At 53.5% G+C, this 22,270-nt stretch overlaps 2 protein-coding genes across 2 annotated transcripts; both read right to left on the bottom strand.

Moving 5' to 3' along the window:
* Positions 1–3,273: 3,273 nt before the first annotated feature.
* On the bottom strand, positions 3,274–22,249 carry LOC137216650 (uncharacterized protein CXorf49 homolog). The gene is made up of 7 exons (XM_067722713.1): positions 22,228–22,249; positions 20,376–22,129; positions 19,595–19,751; positions 18,989–19,065; positions 18,677–18,722; positions 18,052–18,093; positions 3,274–3,447 (listed from the first exon to the last, which is right to left on the bottom strand). Exons 1-6 carry the CDS (start codon positions 22,247–22,249, stop codon positions 18,053–18,055), a joined length of 2,097 nt encoding a protein of 698 aa, XP_067578814.1. The 3' UTR covers positions 3,274–3,447; position 18,052.
* On the bottom strand, positions 3,352–9,114 carry LOC137216652 (uncharacterized protein CXorf49 homolog). Its single transcript, XM_067722714.1, has 5 exons — positions 9,057–9,114; positions 5,910–7,253; positions 5,113–5,250; positions 4,508–4,584; positions 3,352–3,447 (listed from the first exon to the last, which is right to left on the bottom strand). The coding sequence occupies exons 1-5, from the start codon at positions 9,112–9,114 to the stop codon at positions 3,352–3,354; spliced, it is 1,713 nt and encodes a 570-aa protein (XP_067578815.1).
* Positions 22,250–22,270: the final 21 nt, after the last annotated feature.

Raw genomic sequence — 22,270 nt, 5'->3', positions numbered from 1 at the left:
ACCTAAAAATAAACTTAACCATGGAACCACCAATACAACCAAAATAAAAAACATTTTCACCAGCCTCAGAATTGCTTCATGCTCTTTGGTAGTTTAACCCCTTGTCTAAACCCCCAGACCCAGGCAACCACCAATCTGTTTTCTGTCCCTGTAGTTTGGTCTTCTCAAGAATGTGAAGTAAATGGGATCAGGCAGTATGTGGACTTATCCATTTGGATTCCTACACAGAAAAGGACATATAGGGGACTTTTGGATGTGCAATGTAATTTTCTGTCACCTGGGTATAATGACATGGGTTGTTCCGTTCATAATTATTTGTCAGATTGACAGCCTATGCTCTCTATGATGTGTATATGTATAGTGTCTTTTATCTTTGGAAGGGTTATTTTATTAAATAGCAAATGTAAATCCTTTAAAAGAAAGTGAATGATCGTCGTAAAAGTCAGGCTGGCAGATACCTCAAGAGGACTAGGGAGGGGGAAGTGATTGGCTTGGAACCAAAGGGAGGTCCAAAACTACTGTTCTGTCCTCCATCTGCATCTGAGCGGTACTTACCAGGACTTCAACACTGCACAAGCACAGGAGGCACCAAGCACACTGCAGTCATTTGAATGCCGCGCACTGGAATCATGCAGGGACAGCCCACATGGCAACCCAGGCAGCCCCAATGTGCCTGGCCGGACCCGGCCAATGCAGGTGAGAGTCTTCCCACCTTAATTCAGCTGAGTATCAGCCTTTACCCCCTGTTGCCATGCAAGGTAACATATAAGCCAACAGCAGAAATTAGGATTTGGACACCTTTGGGCATGATTACTCTGCCCACCACATCCAGCTCCTTCTCCAGGGCACACCTACACCTACCTTCTTTGGGTTTTTTTGTTGTTTTGTTTGCTTTTTTTTTGCAGTACATGGGCTTCTCACTGTCGTGGCCTCTCCCGTTGTGGAGCACAGGCTCCAGACATGCAGGCTCAGCAGCCATGGCTCACGGGCCCAGCCGCTCCACGGAATGTGGGATCTTCCCGGACTGGGGCACGAACCCGTGTCCCCTGCATCGGCAGGCGGACTCTCAACCACTGCACCACCAGGGAAGCCCCCACCTACCTTCTTTGTTTGTGTCAGTTTCCCCCAAGAGTCCAGAAAGAGCAGTGGGACTCTGGTTGGGATGGCGCTGGTGTGGAGTGGGTGGGGTGGGGAGGGGGCATTTTCCCAGTAATTGGGCAGGGAGCAGAATCAGGCAGGATGGGGCCTAAGGCTCTCCAGGCCAGCTGCCACTGTCTCCCAGGCTGGAGAAGGGGCTTGAGGGGAAAGGCAAATGGGGTGAACTGAATGAGGGCGGGGTTTTGACCTCCTCCTACCCACGGGGGCCCAGATGTATGACCTGCCACTATTCCCTCTGGAACTGGAAAGCTCAGGGCCAAGCCACAGTCTGTGATATACATGTTTCCAGCAACATTTTTCTGTGGTAGTTGGTCAGAACACGGAACAGGGAGATTGTGTGCTCAGTGGAGGGAAGGGAGGCAGGGAAAACCAAGGGTTGAGGTCATGCCCTCCCATGTCACCTCCCTTTCAACAAGCTTCTCTATTTCCTCACCCTGGTGACCACGTCCCCGTGACCCCCTCTGCTGACAGGTGGCGCTGGTGCTGGTGCTGGACTTCTCCCGGCGAACAAGTTGCCTGCACATCTCGGTGGGCAGAAACCTCAGCTGGAAGGTCTCTGCCAAACTTTGTCACTCAGACAGCAGCGAGATGTCCTACACCACCAAGCAATAACCACTGGATCAGATTCAGGCTCAAAGCTGTAAACTAAGCAGTCAAGCCCACCTTCTCCAGAGAGGGGTGTGAGTGTAAGGATAGAGTCACAGGAACGTTCTTTTCTGACCCTGCGATCTCTGACTGTCCCATCCCACATGTGGTCTGTCCACCTGAGCTCATTCCATGGACTCTGGAAGGGAGTCAGGGTGAGAATACGGGGGAAGGGTAGACCCAAGTGCTCCCCATTGCCCAGGTACAGTCACTCCTTACTTCCCATCCTCACTGCGCCCATCCTGCCCCTGTCCCGGGTAGCTCATGTTGGGTGGCCTCATATATGGGTCCCCTGATTCTAAGATGAGCTACTCTGAGGAGCCACCCTTCCCAATCTCATTCCATCCACACCCACAGTAGTTGTCAGACATCATAGGATCACAGAGTAGGATCGAGAGCCACCTCCAGCGAATCCAACATTTCGAGCATCCCGACACCCTGTCGTGGGGGTTGGTGACTTCTGCATCATCCCCCTCCTATGTTTTGGGAATTTAAGGACAACCCTTGAACAAAACAGATCCGACCCTTGCTTTTGCTCATTCAATGCCTTACAGAACCTGGACCAGCCTCTACTCCCTTTACTCCCTGAATCACATCTTTCTCCCTCAAGGGAGATTACCCCTGATTACATTTATTCACACACAGGGACACACCGTCACCAACCTTGAATAGCCAATCTACCATCATACCCCCTTTTGTGTAGTAAAACACCGGTCTTTCAGGAAGGGTGTCAGGCAGAACCACCCTTGCCTCACTCAAACACAAATCTGTCCCTCTGAGTCTCAGGCTGGTACAGCCCTGGGTCCTGGCTGAGGGAAGGAAGTGCTCCCCAACCTCGAGTGAGGGGGAAATCGAACATGGAGTTCAGACTCAATCTCGTGTGTCCTAAAGAGGCAGTCTGGGAGATTGAGCTGGGACACGGAAATATCATTTCCAGGAAAATCTGTGTCATGGGACTGGTGGAAGAGTATTTGATGGGGACCATGCAACAACACAGACCGACTAACCACACTCGCCATAGAACCTGACAGGCCAATTTCCACTCAAGGGTGTACAGACGACCCGGCTGGAGGAGGGTGGTCAGCTGGCTAGGGCAGGGAGGATGTGAATGCTTCCAGATTGGAGCTACGGAAGGGGGTCATGAGTTCCTGCTGATGGGAAGGGTGAAGGGCAGAGATGAATGGGAACCGCCAGACCCCAAAGGAGGAGGGGAGTTTGGAGAGAACTAGAAGAGGGCCTTCAGGGGAGAGGGAGGACGTGCCAATGTGGCCAGGCAGAGCAAACACAGGACCCAGACCTGGGACACTCCGCTGGCTTGACTGCAGGGATGGTAGAAGAGGCTGGCCCAGAGTCCCCACCACAGGATGCCACAGATACCACTCTGGAAAAGGCTCTGAAGTGGAGCAGTGCCCGCCCCGGCCCCCTACCCCGACCCCAACCCCTACCCCTCCAGAGAGAAGGCAGAACACAGAATATGAGAGGTACTTTAATTGGAAACTGCTGTGAAACTGGGGCGGGGCGGGGGCAAAACACGGGGGAGAGGAAGCCCTAGCTGAGGCAGAACAGGAGGGAATGAGCGTGGCCACAGCTCCTGGGCCCCAAAGGTACCAGCTGCTCATCTTGCAGGAAGATGCTGGGCTCAACCTGTGAAACAGCAGAGTCAGGGAAGAGCCTCAAGCTAGGGCCAGCCCCCAGCCCTGCTCAACAGCCAGGACTGTGGGAAGGGGTACGGTGTGTGTAACACTCACTTCAAAGGGTCTGCAACTTGCCAGCCAGGTACTGCATGGCGGCTTCAGCAAGGACAGGCATTAGCAGGCACTCCAGACAGAGGGATACAGAAGCCCGTCCCCCTATCCCCGTGAGGAACCGCCTAGCCCTGATACCTGAAACCCCTCCAGACCCGATGCAAAGAGCTCTGGGCCTGATCACTCCCCACCACCCAAACTGAATGTGGAACCGGTTCCTAAAGGGAAACAAAATGTGCCAGCAGCTCTCATGCTGTGGGCCATGCCACAACCACTCAGAACTTGTCACACACACAAACAAACAATCCAACAAGAACCTTAGAAGCCACACCAAGCAGCAGTTCAAGGGAAAAATCAACGAGGCATCTCTAAAAGTCCTATCAGAAGGACATTCCCTAGGACTGGTCTGGTTGTCAAAGTGTGCATGCAGTCCAGACAGTACTTTGCTATTTGTACACACGCCCAGTTGTACATGCACAGCCAGCTCCAGGGCCAGGCCTGAGAGGTTCTCCTCCCCACAGGGATGATCGTCCCTGCCAGGCCCACCACACCTGCAGCCCACCCCCACCCCAGGTGCCCACCCGGGTTCTTCACTAAGACACCGCTCTCCGGCCCTGGTTCCTCATACCAAGTTGCTCCTTAAGTTCGTCTACTTCTCTCTTTAGCTCGAGACACTAGGCCAGCAGACAGAGGAGGAAGAGAAATGATTAGTATACTTTGGCCTCCTCTCTCCTCCACCTTCTCCTCTCCCCTCCACCTTCTCCTCTCCCCCGGGCCCTCCACCCCAAAGCCGGGTGGTTAGACTGGCAAGGGCTCCTCAGTGGAAAGGAGGTGGGCTCCCTCCGTGGGGTACGTGATGGGGGCAGGGGAGGGGGAGCCCACACATGTCAGCTGAACTTGGACCCAGATCCCACCCTCGAGTTTGGGCCTGCATTTCCAGGATGCAGAGGAAGCATTACCCAAGGACAGCAGGGCATTCCCAGTGGCTGCTGCTGCGTTTCCGGTCTTGGGGGATGGTCAAGTGGCCCCTGGTCACCTGAGAGGGAAAGGACACACAATCCAGCTTCCCAGGCTCCCAGTGAGGTGGAAAGGGCCAAGCGGGCTCTAAAGTGAGGTGAGGCAGCACCATCCTCTGCCGGCAACCAGCCGCCCCTGCTCTGCCCAGCAGCCGGAACCTTGTCTCTGGGCCTGCCTCCCCTGTTCCCCGGGGCAGCCATTTCGCCATTGTGGTCCCCAAACAATGTGGCTCTGGATTCGACCCTCCCAGAGCTGCAGCCACAGCCAGCACGTGGGAGAGCAATGTGGCCGAACAGGACTTAACAGAAAAGGCTGTTCCCCTGCAAGTCTACACCCGGAGCAGCTGTTTGGGGCACTGCCACCGATCACCCCGGCCGCACAAACCCCACACAGAGGATGATGTGGCTCAAGGCCAGCCCTGCCAGCACCCCGTCTTCTGTGGGAGAAGCTGCCTGGGAGCAAGGCTGTGCCCCCGGCAGAGACAGAGGCAGAGGTTTCTGTCCTCAACCCCTCTTCCCTCCCCTCATATCAAACCCACGACACTCACCTGAGGGGGCAGGCCCCCTGGGCATGACTTCTCCCTGGTTCAGGGCCAAGGGTTCTGAGTTTCCTGGATCTTGGGGGCCTCTGGTGTTGACGTCGCCACTGCTGGCTTTTCTACGATGCATGCGCAGACAAGATGTCCCTAGCCTGTGAGTGAGCAGCTGAAACAAAAATTTCTCACCGATTTGGACTAAGGAACTGTGTGTGTGTGTGTGTGTGTGCGTGTGTGTGTGTGAGAGAGAGAGAGAGAGAGAGAGAGAGAGAGAGAGAGAGAGAGAGAGTTGTGTGATTCGGGCCAGGGTGAGGCAGGGAATTGGGAAGGGAATTGAAAGGCTGATCTCATTAGCACTTTCTCCCTCAGGCAGCCCCAGGCCAGCAGGCAGAGCTGATCTAGGCACAACAGTGGGACACTGAGAAAGCCCAGGCCCCCTGCAAGGAAGGTCTGGGGAACAGCTAGGAAGGAGGATTCAGGAAGCTGGTGAGTCTAAATACTGAGGCTTTCCGAGGAAGCTTTTAAGGGATCCCCCGACCCAATTCAGCTACCAGCCCTCCCTTCCATCCCAGCCCAAGTCTCTCAGAGGAGGCTGGAAAGAGGCCAAGGGTGGAGAACTGGGCCCAGGACACCCGAAGTGCTACCTTAATGTTTGTCCCTAGGAAAAGGAGCCCGATCTGGCATCGTAATGACCCAGTGACCGAGGGGCACCCAATGCTGACCTCTGAGGGGTGGACAGAGGCAGCATGGGTGAAGACGTGTGCCCTGGGTGCTGTGGGGGGGGGGAAGAGTGGGGAGAGAGGAGGAGCATGGCCTACTCACTTGGCCCTTTGGGGCTGGGTCTCTATTTGGGTCCTTATCTTCTCCCGCCACTGCCTCAGACTCCCTTGCCCAGCTGACCACGGATTTCTTCCCAGAGCCGCTGTGCTTGGACTGTTTGGTTCCCGAAAGGACCAAGGTATAACTCTTGGGTCTCCCAGGCAGCGGAATACCAGAGAATGGGGGGAAGGTGGCCGCTTCCACGGGAGTTGCCGAGATTCGCTGCCCCCGGGAACGGAAGGTTCCCCCCAGGGCAAGTTTGGATGTTCCCCCGACGGATTTCTTCTCCTGGGCTCCGTTCTTCCTAGGAGTGACCTGCGGCAGGCCACCTGGAGCAGCAGCAGCAGCAGCAGCAGCAGCTCCCGCGTAGCTGGGCTTGCTGCCCCCCTTGCCCCACAGCACACTCTGCATTTTCTTAGGGGAAGAGATGCCCTGCTCTCCCACGCCCTGCCTTTCCACAACTGAAGAGAGTCCTCGCGGAGCCAAGGACAGGGAAGAGCCTGTCACGTGAAGGAAATTCTCCCTGATTTGGAACTTCGAGTGTCTGGGAGTGTCCCCGGGATCCTCGGGTCTGCTGGGCTTGGCCTGGCCTCCTCCTCTGGGGTAAGTGCTCACCGTCATCAGCTGTGTCTCACTGAATTCATCTGAGGACTCGGAGTCGGACAGCAGCCAGGCCAGGCCTTCTGCGGAGCGCCGCTGGCGATCCGCAGCCACGTTCAACTTACGGTTAGTGCCTCTCTTAGGGTTCCCCAAGGCCCGGCCCGCTTCAGGCCTACCGAGGTGGAGAGGGCCGGCTGGAGCCGTCGGCCCCTCCCCACAGCTCTGGCCGGGCGCTCCTCGACCGCCGGGACCCGCCTCGAGGCGCAGTGTCCACATGGTGGACTCATTGAAGGCAGTGGAGCTCTCCGGGGTCGGGTACCTGCGGACGCCCAGCACGTCCTGGTCGGTCAGCTGCTGCAGGTTGGCCTCGTCAGACTCCTCGATCAGGTCCAGGAGATCCCTCTTGTGGTAAGCAGGGGAGCCAGGTCGGCCTTCGCGGCCCCACAGCACGGGCCCTCGCGCTTCCACCATCTCCCGTTTCAATTGGAAGCCCTCGGGGTTTGGGAAGCCGCCTGCGCCCTCGCCGCTCCGCGGCTCCCCAGTCTCGGGGCCTGGGGCGGGTCCCCGTTGGACTGCGGGGCAGGCCTCGCGGACGCCGGCCCGCTCCCTGCCCTTTGGGCGGAAAAGCCTTCCCCACACAGACATCTTATTCGGGGAGCTCATGTCGCGACCCGGGCGGCCCCAGAACCGGGGCGACGGTCGATGGCCTGGGTCGCGGTCGCGGTCACAGCGGGCTAGGCGGCCGGCGCTCAGAAGGGAGCGTCAGCCACCTCACGCGCCGCACGAGCTCGCCTCAAAAGAAACGACGCGCCACTTTCAGCGCGCCTCACACGCCCGCGCCGCGGCCTCCTCATTGGTCTGGCCCCCGCCAACCAGCGGGCGCCTTGTTCTCCCGACCCCGTCGAGACCTAACCAATGGGGTCGAGGGTCTCTGGTTTGCTAGCAAGTCCCTGGGCGTTCCGGGCAGTTGGCTGGTGAAGGGGTTGGTGGGAGTGCCTCCCTCTGTCAAGCCTCTGGGCCCGCCTCCTCCTGTCCCGCCTCCCCTTTCTGGTTAGAGTCACAGCTCTGAGCCTCCGTTTCCCATGTGTACAGGGGGTCGAGGGCGTCGGGGAGTGAGGGTGTCGGGCTCCAGGGGTGGTGAGGATGAAACGTCAAGATGGAGGCGCTGGATGCCTAGCATGCGCCGAAAGCATTTGCCAGGCTCCCTTCCACCGCAAGCCTTAAGACCCAACAGGAGAATGGGCACAGGAGTCCCGCAGTCAGTGATCAGGGGTCGGCCAGAGAGCAAACGGATCGTATTTTCGTTCTGTAAGGTCTCTGTCTCAACTGCTCCATCAAATGTGGCTCAGCAGACGTTACTGGCAGGCGGGTTTGGCGGATAGACTTGGGGTTGGGCTCGCTCCATCAGTCCTTCCCCCTCTCTGAGGCAAATTCAAAGAAGAGGAAATCGCAGTGGCCAGTTACACCCCAAAAGGTGCTCCCCACCGCTGATCCTGGAGATGTGAACTAAAACCACGAATCGGGTTTCACACACTAGGTTGACAACCTTCAAAGAGCTTAACCATTCCGAGGGTGGGAGAGGTTAGGAGCGAACCCCTGTGGCGGTGGTGCAAGAGACGCATTTGGGAGGTAATTTGGCAGAATCCATTGAAAGCAACTTAGTGCCAGCACGCACTCTGTGCCTGGCACTCTTCTAAGCGCTGGGCATAAATAATAATGCATCTGCATGACACGCCGTTAACTGTAATACCAACTATTACTGGCCTGTTCCCGGTGAGGAAACAGGCACTGAGAGATTCGGCCACTGGCCCAAGGTCATTCGGCTCGTGGGGATCAGCGGCAGGATTGAAACCAATCAATCTGACTCCAGAGTCCTTGCTTTTAGCCCAAGATCTTTAAAAGGAAGGAAGAAAGAATCTATTTCCTCTATGCTCCTGCAAGTCCGCTGCCTGGTACTTCTTCCGGAGACACGCTGGTACCTGTAGTGTACAAGAACACATGCACAAGGGTGTTGGTGATGGGAAAAACTGGGAACACTCCAAATTCCCGTCAGTAAGGAAACGGATGAATGCAACGTGGCTTAGAATCCAGTAGCATAAAGCGTGGCAGTCCAACGGAATGCATCAGGCCATTCTCACAGCTTTCGAAAGCATCCGCCTGACTTCCAACTGCAAGTTGCAGAACGATGGCTTTGGATTCACATTTGTAAGTTAAATCACTTGCGTGCGTGGGCACACGCACACACACCAGTCAATCCTATGTAATATATGAGAATTCATTTAAGTATATGTACAAGTATGTTTTAAAGTTTTGAAGGACGCACAACCAAGGCCTACCAGTTGTGATGGCGGTGGGTGTGGATAGCCAGGTGTCTCTCAGTTTTTCTTGGAACTGTCAGTTCTCAGCTCCCCTGAGCTGAGCAGTACTGATGTCTGGGGAGTGGTGCCTCCCTTGGTTTCTATATGGCCCATGGGTGTTAGAATTTCCCGTGTCTGCCACCCCACTCCTACTCTGACACCGCTCCATTCCTCCCATACCTTCCTTCTGCTCCTTCCCGTTCATACTCCTGTCTTCAGTCACCTCTCTCTCCTGCATCCTGCTCTGGCTGACCTCCTGGAGAGTCCTGGGGTGTCTGAACCCCTCTTGCCTGTGGAACTCAAAGGCCCAGTTTTCTGGGTCTGCACCTGAGAAGCTGGCCGTGCTGGAGAAGTTTCAGAGCAGGGGTGATTGGGTGCACTGTAAATCTGCAATCCTCCTCCTCGAGCCTGCCCCCGATGGTGCCTGCCCGTTTGTGGATACCGCCCTCTTCCACTTCTCCCAGTGACTTTTTAAGTCGTGGTGTGCTATTTCAAATATGTTAAAATGGATAAGGAAGGATATAGCAAAATCTCCTGCATCCACCAGCACCCTAGGAAACATTACCAGTGGATTCAGTGGAAGCCTCCGTCTTCCCTCTCACCATTTCCATTCCCTTCCTCCCTCCCCCAGAGAGAGACTCCCAGAACTTCTTCTCACCTTCTCCACTCTCTTCGTCCGTGTGGCTCTCCTACCTCCTCTTCCCCTGCATCCCATACGTCTCCAACGATGTCTACTAATCTCTGCTTTAGCCCCCTATGCTCACCAGGATCCAATACTGCTTTTGACTTACTCTCTTGGCCTGGGGTGGGAGCCAGTGTCAGAGGTTCCTCTTGGCTTTCCCCACCGGGATAGCTCTTACCCCACAGAGCAGTGACCCAATGTGGAAGTCATTGCTCCAACTGCCAAGTGCATCACTTATCATTATCAGCTTGGGGACTGGAGAAATGACCGCTATTTTGGTCCAGGGATCCATTCAGCTCACTGTGAACCGGTCTCTATTCCCAACTCCTTTTAATGTCAGGGCCTCATAAGCCCCATTCTAATGGGGCCCCATCATGACACTTTGGGCCTCCTGGATCAATGTCAGCTCAGATCCTGTGTCCAGTAGTAGTAGAAGTGTCTGGGTCTTTTTCTAGCCTCCGGGTACAGTCACCTGAGAACTGGCAGTCATTCTCTTTAGGGACGGTCATAACCCACTGCCTTGTTTCTGGATCCTTCCTCCTCAGGACTCATCCACCTCTTCAGTGGGGCCAGTCTCTGAATTGGCTGAGGACCAGGAACTGAGCAGGAGACTGTGGCTTTTTAGCGGGATGATGGCCCTCCTTCTCTTGCATTCTTGCCTTTTGCTGGCTGTCGTTGCCCCTAGGGAGCCATGCTGTCTGAGCCATCTTCTCAGCTTTCTGCCGGTCAAGCAGGCACTCTTGACTGCCCCTCTGAGCTTGCTGGTCGTTACTGGAAATGTGGTCTGCTGGCATCTCTTGGTTAAGAGCTGCCCTCTGCCCTCTATTATGTCAGAATTCGTTGGCTCCCATGGGTGGTAATGAGCCCAGGTCGGGACCACTTTCCTTCCATCATTGGCATTGGCCTCCAGAGGGGAGCAACCACCAAACTTCTAGTGATGCTGGGGCCCCTCTCACCAGAACACTCCTGATGGCTTTGGTGAGTGATGTGTCCTCTCAGCCCTACAGTGGGACATGTGTCCTACAGTGGGATGTGTCCTCTCAGCCCTACAGTGGGACATAACCATGAGGCCATGTGACTGGCCTCACCTTTTCTGTCCGTTCTAGCATGTCTGCATCACTCAACCTTATTGTTCCTTCCTCTGTCACCTGCCAATCCAAGGCAGGCATTTCCACTTCTCTCCTTATGGGCCATCACTTTCTCAAAGTTTCAAAGGGCCAGTATGGCAGTGAATTTCCTCCATCTCCTGGAGTCCTGCCCGTGTGTTAAATCCCATGGCATGAGAAAGTGCCTCCGCTCAGCAAAACTTGCTCTTCCACTCTTATATTCCTGTCCACTTGATCCAGCACCCTCAAAATCCAATCCCAGGGATATTGCCCTGCTCCTGCCAGTACAGGCTTGTTATTTCTTGGTGTATAATTTCTTTTTCCCCTTATCAGGCTCGGCATATCCCAGTGAGTTTATGGGGAAGAGATGAGGGTTTCCCTGGGAGAGGCGTCTGTCACTTTGTGGGGGAGCAGACTCTGTAGCATCTACCAGCACAGGGCATGTGTTAGCTCTTGCTAGGGAAGGAAGGGCCACCCTGCAAGCTTTGAGGCCTCAGGACGTTTGGATCTGATAAGCCAACGTTTGGAGACATCCATGCCAATATACCCGGCCTATATTTCAGAGTCTGAAGTTTTTCCAAAAAGGGCCCTGACCTTCCTATAACAGGCCTGTGTTTGTCAAGGATGTATACATATCTGGAGTTCTGCACTTATTGTTATCGCATAATCTGTGAGCTACTCAGCTGTCTCTGCAGGAGGCAAGGGCATTTTGTAAGCCACCAAGAAAACCCCATGAATCTTACACTTGGCCCTTAACTGTTTGGTAATGTCCCTTAGTTTCTCATTATGTCTTTGCAGGGCGCCAGTATAACAGTGATGAACAGCCGCCTCTGCCCTCCCTATAGACATAGTGCCCTCCCTACCATTCAAAGGCCTGAATCATCTCACAGGCCACAAGTAAGACCCTCCACTGGGATATTTTTCAAGGTACGTATGGATAAAACCTTAAGGAATCAGGAGGTAACCTTGTGCTAGAGATTATCCTTGCCCCACATAACACTCAAAATGGTATGCTCTTTGTCATTTGGGCAGTGAGTGAGCTGGTCCATAAACCCCATCTTATAGCTAACTTCTCAGACCACTCCTGGTACCACTTTTGTTAGTTTGGGTCCTCCAAAAATACGGACACCAAGGCATGATTGGACATGAACGAACATGATGGGAGAATGGCATGTGAAGGATAAAGGAGAAGGAGCAGGAATGAGTCTTCTTCTTCAGGGTGCGATGCGGGTCTGACGTCTGTAAGAGAGACGCGGGGGAAAGGAGGGTCAGATAAGAAGAATCTCAGATGCAGTTTCGTTCTAACAGTAAACTTTAGTTCCGTTTAGTTTAGTTTGTTCAGGCTCATGTGGAGTCCCCACCCTACAGCTGCCATTTAGAGGAGTCCCTGTCCTGAAGCAGTATGCCCCTGCCATGCTCAGTCACTGGCTGGGAGCTACCCAGAGGATGTGGGATCTTGGCACAAACAATGGTGGTGCCAGAGAAGTGGCAGCTGGCACTTGCCAATCTACTATGTTCCCTGCAGTGGATCGGAGGGGCATGTTTCTATGGCCACCACAAGGAAGCAGAAGTCAAAGGTGACTAACATTTCCGTTTTGAGTGACTTTGTGGTGGGGAGCATAAGGACACAGGAAGTAAAGAAAGATTGGGAGGGAAATGATGGGATTTTGGATACATTAAGGTTGTGTTTCTTATAGGACATGCAGGTGGAATTAGCCAGGATGCACTTAGAAATTTGGTTCTGGAACACCAGTGAGGGGTCAAAGCTAGAGAGAGATACAGACTTGGGAGCCATTCATTCCCTCAGTAAACTTTTATAGCAGTGTTTTTTCAAACGTCACCATAACCTTAGAAGTTCCTTGCATGGAAGCTCCAATTCCTTTCCCTTCACCCTCCTCAGAAGTAACCTCTATCCTTTGTCTTCAGCGTTCCCTTCCTTTTCTTTAGTTATTCTCTACATAGGTTCATATTCCTAACAACGTTGGTTTTGCTGCATCCTTTGGTCTTTATGTAAATGGAATCATTTGTGTTGTTTCTGACTTCTCCCGTGTGATACTGTGTAACTGAGATTCATCCCTGTTGTCGCATGTGGCAGGCACTTGTTCATTTTCATTGCTGTACACTGTTCCACCAAATGAATATACAGTAGACTCTCATTATCATGATAGTTATTTGCAGTCTATAAAGTTGCCATGAACACTGAATTAGGCAATCCTGAAACATTGCTCCTAAGGGAAATATAATTTCAAGTTCCTACCATCCGCTGGTCACAACATTTTCATCGACTGATCGCTGCGTAATCATGTTTCATGTGTGTTTCTGTTTAAAGGCACTCTATTTAATACAAATATTATTGATTCATTAACACTGACCTCACAGCCAACAGCATTATAAATCATGCCTGAACAAGGTTTATGTAACACACATATTTTCTTGAGTGCACGTCATAGTCATTTTGCACTCAAGAACACTAGACAGTACTTCAGCACTAAGCTTGGAGGCCATCTTTAATTATGAAATCACCAACAAAGAAGCACAAAAATGCAAACTATGTGGCACCAAATAAATCATGAAAAGGACACTTGCTTGCAGTATGAGACTGAAACCAGAAGGCAGGGCGTCACCTTGTTTGACCTCAGTTGGGAACATATTCCACCAACTCAAATTTTTCACAGCTCTCTCGAACGAGGAGGAAAGCACTCTGGTACTGATTTGTGGTTAAAAATGAATTTTAGCAAATAGGGGAATTTGCAAGTATGGAATCTACAAATAACAAGAATCAACTGTATCTCAACCTATGTATCCATTCTCCTGTCAATGGGTAATTTGGGTTGTTTCCATTTGGGCAGATATTATTCATAGCGCTACTATAAACATTCTGGCGCATGTTTCCTGGTGCCCACGTACAAGAGCCTTCCAGGGCAGAGCTTTCCAACTTTTGGACCTGGGACTTTGAGGCCTTCATCTCCAGAGACAGCCAGACAGCAGCCCCTGGACCGCTTGGTTCTGGCCCTGAACAACTTTGTCATCTTACTCCTCTATGCCATACAATCATCATTTTCTGTGTGAGCCATAGAATCAAATGGCTGGGAAGCTGCGTTCCAGTGCTCATACTTAGGACTGAAATTGTCATCTCATAGGGAAAGAAGATTTCCAACATTACTAGATCATGCCAGAGTTTTTACAATGGGGTCATGCTAATTTCTACTCCTATCAACAGCGTTTAACTGTTCCACATCCTCATCAACATTTGATATTAACAAAGTACAAAATTGTTGTCAAACTTGTGATAGTGAAATGGCGTCTCATTGTAGATTTAATCTGCAATTTCTTGATTAGTAATAATATTAGTAATAATATTGAGCAGCTTTTCATATGCTTGGCCTTGGGGATTTTCTTGTCTATGAGGTGTTCATTTAGTGTCCTTTGCCCATTTTCCCCTTGGGTTGTTTGCATATTTATTTGTGGAAGTTCTTTATGTATTCTATACTTTAATTCTTTGATGATTTCATGTTATGTAAATATCTTCTAGTTTTTAGCTTGACTTCACTCTTTTTATCATACCTTTTAACGAACAAAAGCACTTCTTTTTAATTTTTCACAGCACTTTATTATGAAAAGTTCCATACAAGAAGATCACGGGACTTCCCTGGTGGCACAGTGGTTAAGAATCTGTCTGCCAATGTAGGGGACACGGGTTCGATCCCTGGTTCCAGAAGATCCCCTATGCCACGGATCAACTAAGCCTGTGCAGCACAGCTACTGGAGCCTGTGCTCTAGAGCCTGTGTGCCACAACTGCTGAAGCCTGCGTGCCTAGAGCCCATGCTCCACAACAAGAGAAGCCACTGCAATGAGAAGCCCGCGCACCACAACGCAGAGTAACCCCTGCTCACCGCAACTAGAGAAAGCCGGCGCGCAGCCACAGAGGCCCAGCGCAGCCAAATAAATAAATAAAATTGTAAAAGAAAGAAGAAGATCACAAGATGATCCGGGAAAGTTGAGGGGGTACTTGCTGATCATGGACCACCTTCGCTCTCACCAGATGACCTTGCTTCCCATTTCATTGAGAGTATACAGGCAATCAGAAACAAACTTCCCTCATTCATAAATAGTTTTCTCTATTTTGGATCATTCCTATCAGCATACAAGTATGTTGTCGTTTCTCCCAATTAAAGAAAACCTTCTTTTGATTCCAATTTCCCTTCAAGCGACACCATTTTTCTCTGCTCACCTTCACATAAAAACTCCTTAAGAGTCAGTGTATACTTGCTGTGTCAAATTCTTCTCTTCTCATTCACTCTTTCTCTCCTTTCCATTTCACAATTCTCTATTGAGGGCTTACCACATGCCAGGTACTGTTCTAACACATGGTGCTACATCACTGAGAAAAACAGATGACGTTCCTTCCCTCAAGAGCTTACATTTCTGTCATAGGCCTATTGGCAATATTTTCTCAATCTTCAACTATGTCCATTCCTTTGTTGTTGGAAATCACTTTCCTGGACCCAGTTTCAATCTTTATTGGTTGCCTAGAGTGTCGCTCCTAGAACACTCCTTTACCAAACCCCTAAGTGGGATCTTCTGCTTCCTAGAACTAATGTCTTCATTGTTCTTGGTTTACCACAGTGTTTTGATGGGACTCATTCTCCAGGTACCATGGGTGATAATTTCTTTTAAGACTTTGCATGAACAAATATTACCTTTAATATTACCTTTAATTTCATGCTTATTTGATAGCTGATATATAATTTCAGGCTGAAAAGTTTTCTGACTTTCAATGTCACTTTTGAGAATGCTGGTACTATTTTGCATGCCATTATGATTCCCAAGCCTTTATGTATGACACATTTAATTTTTTTAGTTACATATATTTTGATTTATTACATAGTAAAATTAACTTTTTTGTTTTCAGTACCATGAGTTTTAACACATGGACAGATTTGTGTAACTATCACCACAATCAGGATACAAAACAGTTCCATCAGCCCCAAAATCTCCCTCATTCTGCTGCTTTGTAGTCAAACCATCTCCCCCATCCCAAACCTCTGATAACTGGTGATCTGTTTCCCATCCCTATAGTTTTACCTTTTCCAAATATTATACAAACACAATCACACAGTATGTAACATTTTGAGACTGGCTTCTTTCATTTAGCATAATGCATTTGCGATTCATCCAAGTTGTTGCATGTATCAAGAGTTCCTTCCTTTGTATTGTTAAAAAATGTTTCATTTATAGATGTATGGTTTTATTCGTTCATCTGTTGAATAACATCTTGATTGCTTTCAGTTTGGGGTGACTATGAATAAGGTTTCTATTAACATTCTGTTAACATTCTATTAACATCCATAGTGTGCACTGGGAAGCGAGTTCCTGTGATGGCTGTCTCCAGCCTGTAGTTAGCTTCACTCTCTCCAGAGTGTCTGCAGGGACACATGACCTGGAATGACTGTCTCTACTGGTCAGAGGCAGGTCCAAGGTCTAAGCTAGCTCTGTTTCCTCGAAGTGCACACACACTCATTGGTAATGGCCTCAGCTCAGTGGGGAGCAGTGCCGGAGCAAGAGGGGCTAGAACATAAGCCTGGTACAGGCTGGGTGGGGCACTGGGTACATTCTAGGAATCCAGCCAGAGGCCTGGGCAGCAATCAAGCCCACCTTCTCCAGGGAGGGATTTGAGGGGAAGGATTAAGTCCCACGAACGTTCTTTTCTGACCCTGAGGTCTGTGACTGTCCCATCCCACCTGTGGTCTGCCCACCTGAACTCATGCCGTGGACTCTGGAAGGGAGTCAGGGTGAGAATATGGGGGAAGGGTGGACCCAAGTGCTCCCCATTGTCCAGGTGCAGTCACTCCTTACTTCCCATCCTCACTGCGCCCATCCTGCCCCTGTCCCGGGTAGCTCATGTTGGGTGGCCTCATATATGGGTCCCCTGATTCTAAGATGAGCTACTCTGAGGAGCCACCCTTCCCAATCTCATTCCATCCACACCCACAGTAGTTGTCAGACATCATAGGATCACAGAGTAGGATCGAGAGCCACCTCCAGCGAATCCAACATTTCGAGCATCCCGACACCCTGTCGTGGGGGTTGGTGACTTCTGCATCATCCCCCTCCTATGTTTTGGGAATTTAACGACAACCCTTGAACAAAACAGATCCGAACCTTGCTTTTGCTCATTCAATGCCTTACAGAACCTGGACCAGCCTCTACTCCCTTTACTCCCTGAATCACATCTTTCTCCCTCAAGGGAGATTACCCCTGGTTACATTTATTCACACACAGGGACACACCGTCACCAACCTTGAATGGCCAATCTACCATCATACCCCCTTTTGTGTAGTAAAACACCGGTCTTTCAGGAAGGGTGTCAGGCAGAACCACCCTTGCCCCACTCAAACACAAATCTGTCCCTCTGAGTCTCAGGCTGGTACAGCCCTGGGTCCTGGCTGAGGGAAGGAAGTGCTCCCCAACCTCGAGTGAGGGGAAAATCGAACATGGAGTTCAGACTCAATCTCGTGTGTCCTAAAGAGGCAGTCTGGGAGATTGAGCTGGGACACGGAAATATCATTTCCAGGAAAATCTGTGTCATGGGGCTGGTGGAAGAGTATTTGACGGGGACCATGCAACAACACAGACCTACTAACCACACTCGCCATAGAACCTGACAGGCCAATTTCCACTCAAGGGTGTACAGACGACCCGGCTGGAGGAGGGTGGTCAGCTGGCTAGGGCAGGGAGGATGTGAATGCTTCCAGATTGGAGCTCTGGAAGGGGGTCATGAGTTCCTGCTGATGGGAAGGGTGAATGGCAGAGATGAATGGGAACCGCCAGACCCCAGAGGAGGAGGGGGGTTTGGAGAGAGCTAGAAGAGGGCCTTCGGGGGAAAGGGAGGACGTGCCAATGTGGCCAGGCAGAGCACACACAGGACCCAGACCTGGGACACTCCGCTGGCTTGACTGCAGGGATGGTAGCAGAGGCTGGCCCAGAGTCCCCACCACAGGATGCCACAGATACCGTTCTGGAAAAGGCTCTGACGTGGAGCAGCGCCCCGCCCCGGCCCCCTACCCCGACCCTGACCCCTACCCCTCCAGAGAGAAGGCAGAACACAGAATATGAGAGGTACTTTAATTGGAAACTGCTGTGAAACTGGGGCGGGGCGGGGGCAAAACAAGGGGGAGAGGAAGCCCTAGCTGAGGCAGAACAGGAGGGAACGAGCTTGGCCACAGCTCCAGGGCCCCAAAAGTACCAGCTGCTCCTCTTGCAGGAAGACGCTGGGCTCAACCTGTGAAACAGCAGAGACAGGGAAGAGCCTGAAGCCAGGGCCAGCCCCCAGCCCTGCTCAACAGCCAGGACTGTGGGAAGGGGTACGGTGTGTGTAACACTCACTTCAAAGGGTCTGCAACTTGTCAGCCAGGTACTGCATGGCGGCTGCAACAGGGACAGGCATTAGCAGGCGCTCCAGACAGAAGGATACAGAAGCCCGTCCCCCTATCCCCGTGAGGAACCGCCTAGCCCTGATACCTGAAACCCCTCCAGACCCGATGCAAAGAGCTCTGGGCCTGATCACTCCCCACCACCCAAATTGAATGTGGAACCGGTTCCTAAAGGGAAACAAAATGTGCCAGCAGCTCTCATGCTGTGGGCCGTGCCACAACCACTCAGAACTTGTCACACACACAAACAAACAATCCAACAAGAACCTTAGAAGCCACACCAAGCAGCAGTTCAAGGGAAAAATCAACGAGGCATCTCTAAAAGTCCTATCAGAAGGACATTCCCTAGGACTGGTCTGGTTGTCAAAGTGTGCATGCAGTCCAGACAGTACTTTGTTATTTGTACACACGCCCAGTTGTACATGCACAGCCAGCTCCAGGGCCAGGCCTGAGAGGTTCTCCTCCCCACAGGGATGATCGTCCCTGCCAGGCCCACCGCACCTGCAGCCCACCACCACCCCAGGTGCCCACCCGGGTTCTTCACTAAGACACCGCTCTCCGGCCCTGGTTCCTCATACCAAGTTGCTCCTTAAGTTCGTCTACTTCTCTCTTTAGCTCGAGACACTAGGCCAGCAGACAGAGGAGGAAGAGAAATGATTAGTATACTCTGGCCTCCTCTCTCCTCCACCTTCTCCTCTCCCCTGGGCCCTCCACCCAAAAGCCAGGTGGTTAGACTGGCAAGGGCTCCTCAGTGGAAAGGAGGTGGGCTCCCTCCGTGGGGTACGTGATGGGGGCAGGGGAGGGGGAGCCCACACATGTCAGCTGAACTTGGACCCAGATCCCACCCTCGAGTTTGGGCCTGCATTTCCAGGATGCAGAGGAAGCATTACCCAAGGACAGCAGGGCGTTCCCAGTGGCTGCTGCTGCATTTCCGGTCTTGGGGGATGGTCAAGTGGCTCCCGGTCACCTGAGAGGGAAAGGACACACAATCCAGCTTCCCAGGCTCCCAGTGAGGTAGAAAGGGCCAAGCGGGCTCTAAAGTGAGATGAGGCAGCACCATCCTCTGCTGGCAACCAGCCGCCCCTGCTCTGCCCAGCAGCCGGAACCTTGTCTCTGGGCCTGCTTCCCCTGTTCCCCGGGGGCAGCCATTTCGCCATTGTGGTCCCCAAACAATGTGGCTCTGGATTCGACCCTCCCAGAGCTGCAGCCACAGCCAGCACGTGGGAGAGCAATGTGGCCGAACAGGACTTAACAGAAAAGGCTGTTCCCCTGCAAGTCTACACCCGGAGCAGCTGTTTGGGGCACTGCCACCGATCACCCCAGCCGCACAAACCCCACACAGAGGATGACGTGGCTCAAGGCCAGCCCTGCCAGCACCCCGTCTTCTGTGGGAGAAGCTGCCTGGGAGCAAGGCTGTGCCCCCGGCAGAGACAGAGGCAGAGGTTTCTGTCCTCAACCCCTCTTCCCTCCCCTCATATCAAACCCACGACACTCACCTGAGGGGGCAGGCCCCCTGGGCATGACTTCTCCCTGGTTCAGGGCCAAGGGTTCTGAGTTTCCTGGATCTTGGGGACCTCTGGTGTTGACGTCGCCACTGCTGGCTTTTCTACGATGCATGCGCAGACAAGATGTCCCTGGCCTGTGAGTGAGCAGCTGAAACAAAAATTTCTCACCGATTTGGACTAAGGAACTGTGTGTGTGTGTGTGTGTGTGTGTGTGTGAGAGAGAGAGAGAGAGAGAGAGTTGTGTGATTCGGGCCAGGGTGAGGCAGGGAATTGGGAAGGGAATTGAAAGGCTGATCTCATTAGCACTTTCTCCCTCAGTCAGCCCCAGGCCAGCAGGCAGAGCTGATCTAGGCACAACAGTGGGACACTGAGAAAGCCCAGGCCCCCTGCAAGGAAGGTCTGGGGAACAGCTAGGAAGGAGGATTCAGGAAGCTGGTGAGTCTAAATACTGAGGCTTTCCGGGGAAGCTTTTAAGGGATCCCCCGACCCAATTCAGCTACCAGCCCTCCCTTCCATCCCAGCCCAAGTCTCTCAGAGGAGGCTGGAAAGAGGCCAAGGGTGGAGAACCGGGCCCAGGACACCCGAAGTGCTACCTTAATGTTTGTCCCTAGGAAAAGGAGCCCGATCTGGCATCGTAATGACCCAGTGACCGAGGGGCACCCAATGCTGACCTCTGAGGGGTGGACAGAGGCAGCATGGGTGAAGACGTGTGCCCTGGGTGCTGTGGGGGGGGGGGAAGAGTGGGGAGAGAGGAGGAGCATGGCCTACTCACTTGGCCCTTTGGGGCTGGGTCTCTATTTGGGTCCTTATCTTCTCCCGCCACCGCCTCAGACTCCCTTGCCCACCTGACCACGGATTTCTTCCCAGCGCCACTGTGCTTGGACTGTTTGGTTCCCGAAAGGACCAAGGTATAACTCTTGGGTCTCCCAGGCAGCGGAATACCAGAGATTGGGGGGAAGGTAGCCGGTTCCACTGGAGTTGCCGAGATCCGCTGCCCTCGGGAACGGAAGGTTCCCCCCAGGGCAAGTTTGGATGCTCCCCCGACGGATTTCTTCTCCTGGGCTCCGTTCTTCCTAGGAGTGACCTGCGGCAGGCCACCTGCAGCAGCAGCAGAAACAGAAGCAGCAGCAGCAGCAGCAGCAGCAGCTCCCGGGTAGCTGGGCTTGCTGCCCCCCTTGCCCCACAGCACGCTCTGCATTTTCTTAGGGGAAGAGATGCCCTGCTTTCCCACGCCCTGCCTTTCCACAACCGAAGAGAGTCCTCGCGGAGCCGAGGACAGGGAAGAGCCTGTCACGTGACGGTAATTCTCCCTGACTTGGAACTTCGAGTGTCTGGGAGTGTCCCCGGGATCCTCGGGTCTGCTGGGCTTGGCCTGGCCTCCTCCTCTGCGGTAAGTGCTCACCGTCATCAGCTGTGTCTCACTGAATTCATCTGAGGACTCAGAGTCGGACAGCAGCCAGGCCAGGCCTCCCGCGGAGCGCCGCTGGCGATCCGCAGCCACGTTCAACCTACGCTTAGTGCCTCTCTTAGGGTTCCCCAAGGCCCGGCCCGCTTCAGGCCCACCGAGGTGGACAGGGCCGGCTGGAGCCGTCGACGCCTCCCCACAGCTCTGGCCGGGCGCTGCTCGACCGCCGGGACCCGCCTCGAGGCGCAGTGTCGACCCAGTGGCCTCTTTGAAGGCAGTGGACCTCTCCGGGGACGGGTACCTGCGGACGCCCAGCACGTCCTGGTCGGTCAGCTGCTGCAGGTTGGCCTCCTTGGCCGCCTCAGACTCGTCGATCAGGTCCAGGAGGTCCCTCGTGTGCTCCTCTGGGGAGCCAGGTCGGCCTTCGCGGCCCCACAGCACCGGCCCTCGCGCTTCCAGCATCTCCCGCTCAGACTGGAAGCCCTCGGGGTCCGGGTATCTGCGGACGCCCAGCACATCCTGGTCGGTCAGCTGCTGCAGGTTGGCCTCCTTGGCCGCCTCAGACTCCTCGATCAGGTCCAGGAGGTCCCTCGTGTGCTCCTCTGGGGAGCCAGGTCGGCCTTCGCGGCCCCACAGCACCGGCCCTCGCGCTTCCAGCATCTCCCGCTCAGACTGGAAGCCCTCGGGGTCTGGGTATCTGCGTACGCACAGTACGTGCTGGTCGGTCAGCTGCTGCAGGTTGGCCTTCTTGGCCGCCTCAGACTCGTCGATCAGGTCCAGGAGGTCCCTCGTGTGCTCATCTGGGGAGCCAGGTCGGCCTTCGCGGCCCCACAGCACCGGCCCTCGCCCTTCCAGCATCTCCCGCTTCGACTGGAAGCCCTGGGGGTCCGGGAAGCCGCCTCCGCCCTTGCCGCTCCGCGGCTCCCCAGGCTCGGGGCCTGGGTCGGGCCCCGGCGAGACTGCGGGGCCTGCTATGCGGACGCCGGCCCGCTCCCTGACTTTTGGGCGCACACGCCTTCTCAACACATACACCTCATCCGGGGAGCTCATGTCGCGACCCGGGTGGCCCCAGAACCGGGACGACGGTCGATGGCCCGAGTCGCGGTCGCGGTCACGGCGGGCTAGGCGGGCGGCGCTCAGAAGGGAGCGTCAGCCACCTCACGCGCCGCACGAGCTCGCCTCAAAAGAAAGGACGCGCCACTTTCAGCGCGCCTCTCACGCCCGCGCCGCAGCCTCCTCATTGATCCGGCCCCCGCCAACCA

Source organism: Pseudorca crassidens, chromosome X (genome assembly GCF_039906515.1).
Source record: "Pseudorca crassidens isolate mPseCra1 chromosome X, mPseCra1.hap1, whole genome shotgun sequence".
Classification (NCBI taxonomy): domain Eukaryota; kingdom Metazoa; phylum Chordata; class Mammalia; order Artiodactyla; family Delphinidae; genus Pseudorca; species Pseudorca crassidens.
Note: the sequence above shows the minus strand (reverse complement) of the source record. Positions and strands in the feature narration are given on the sequence as shown.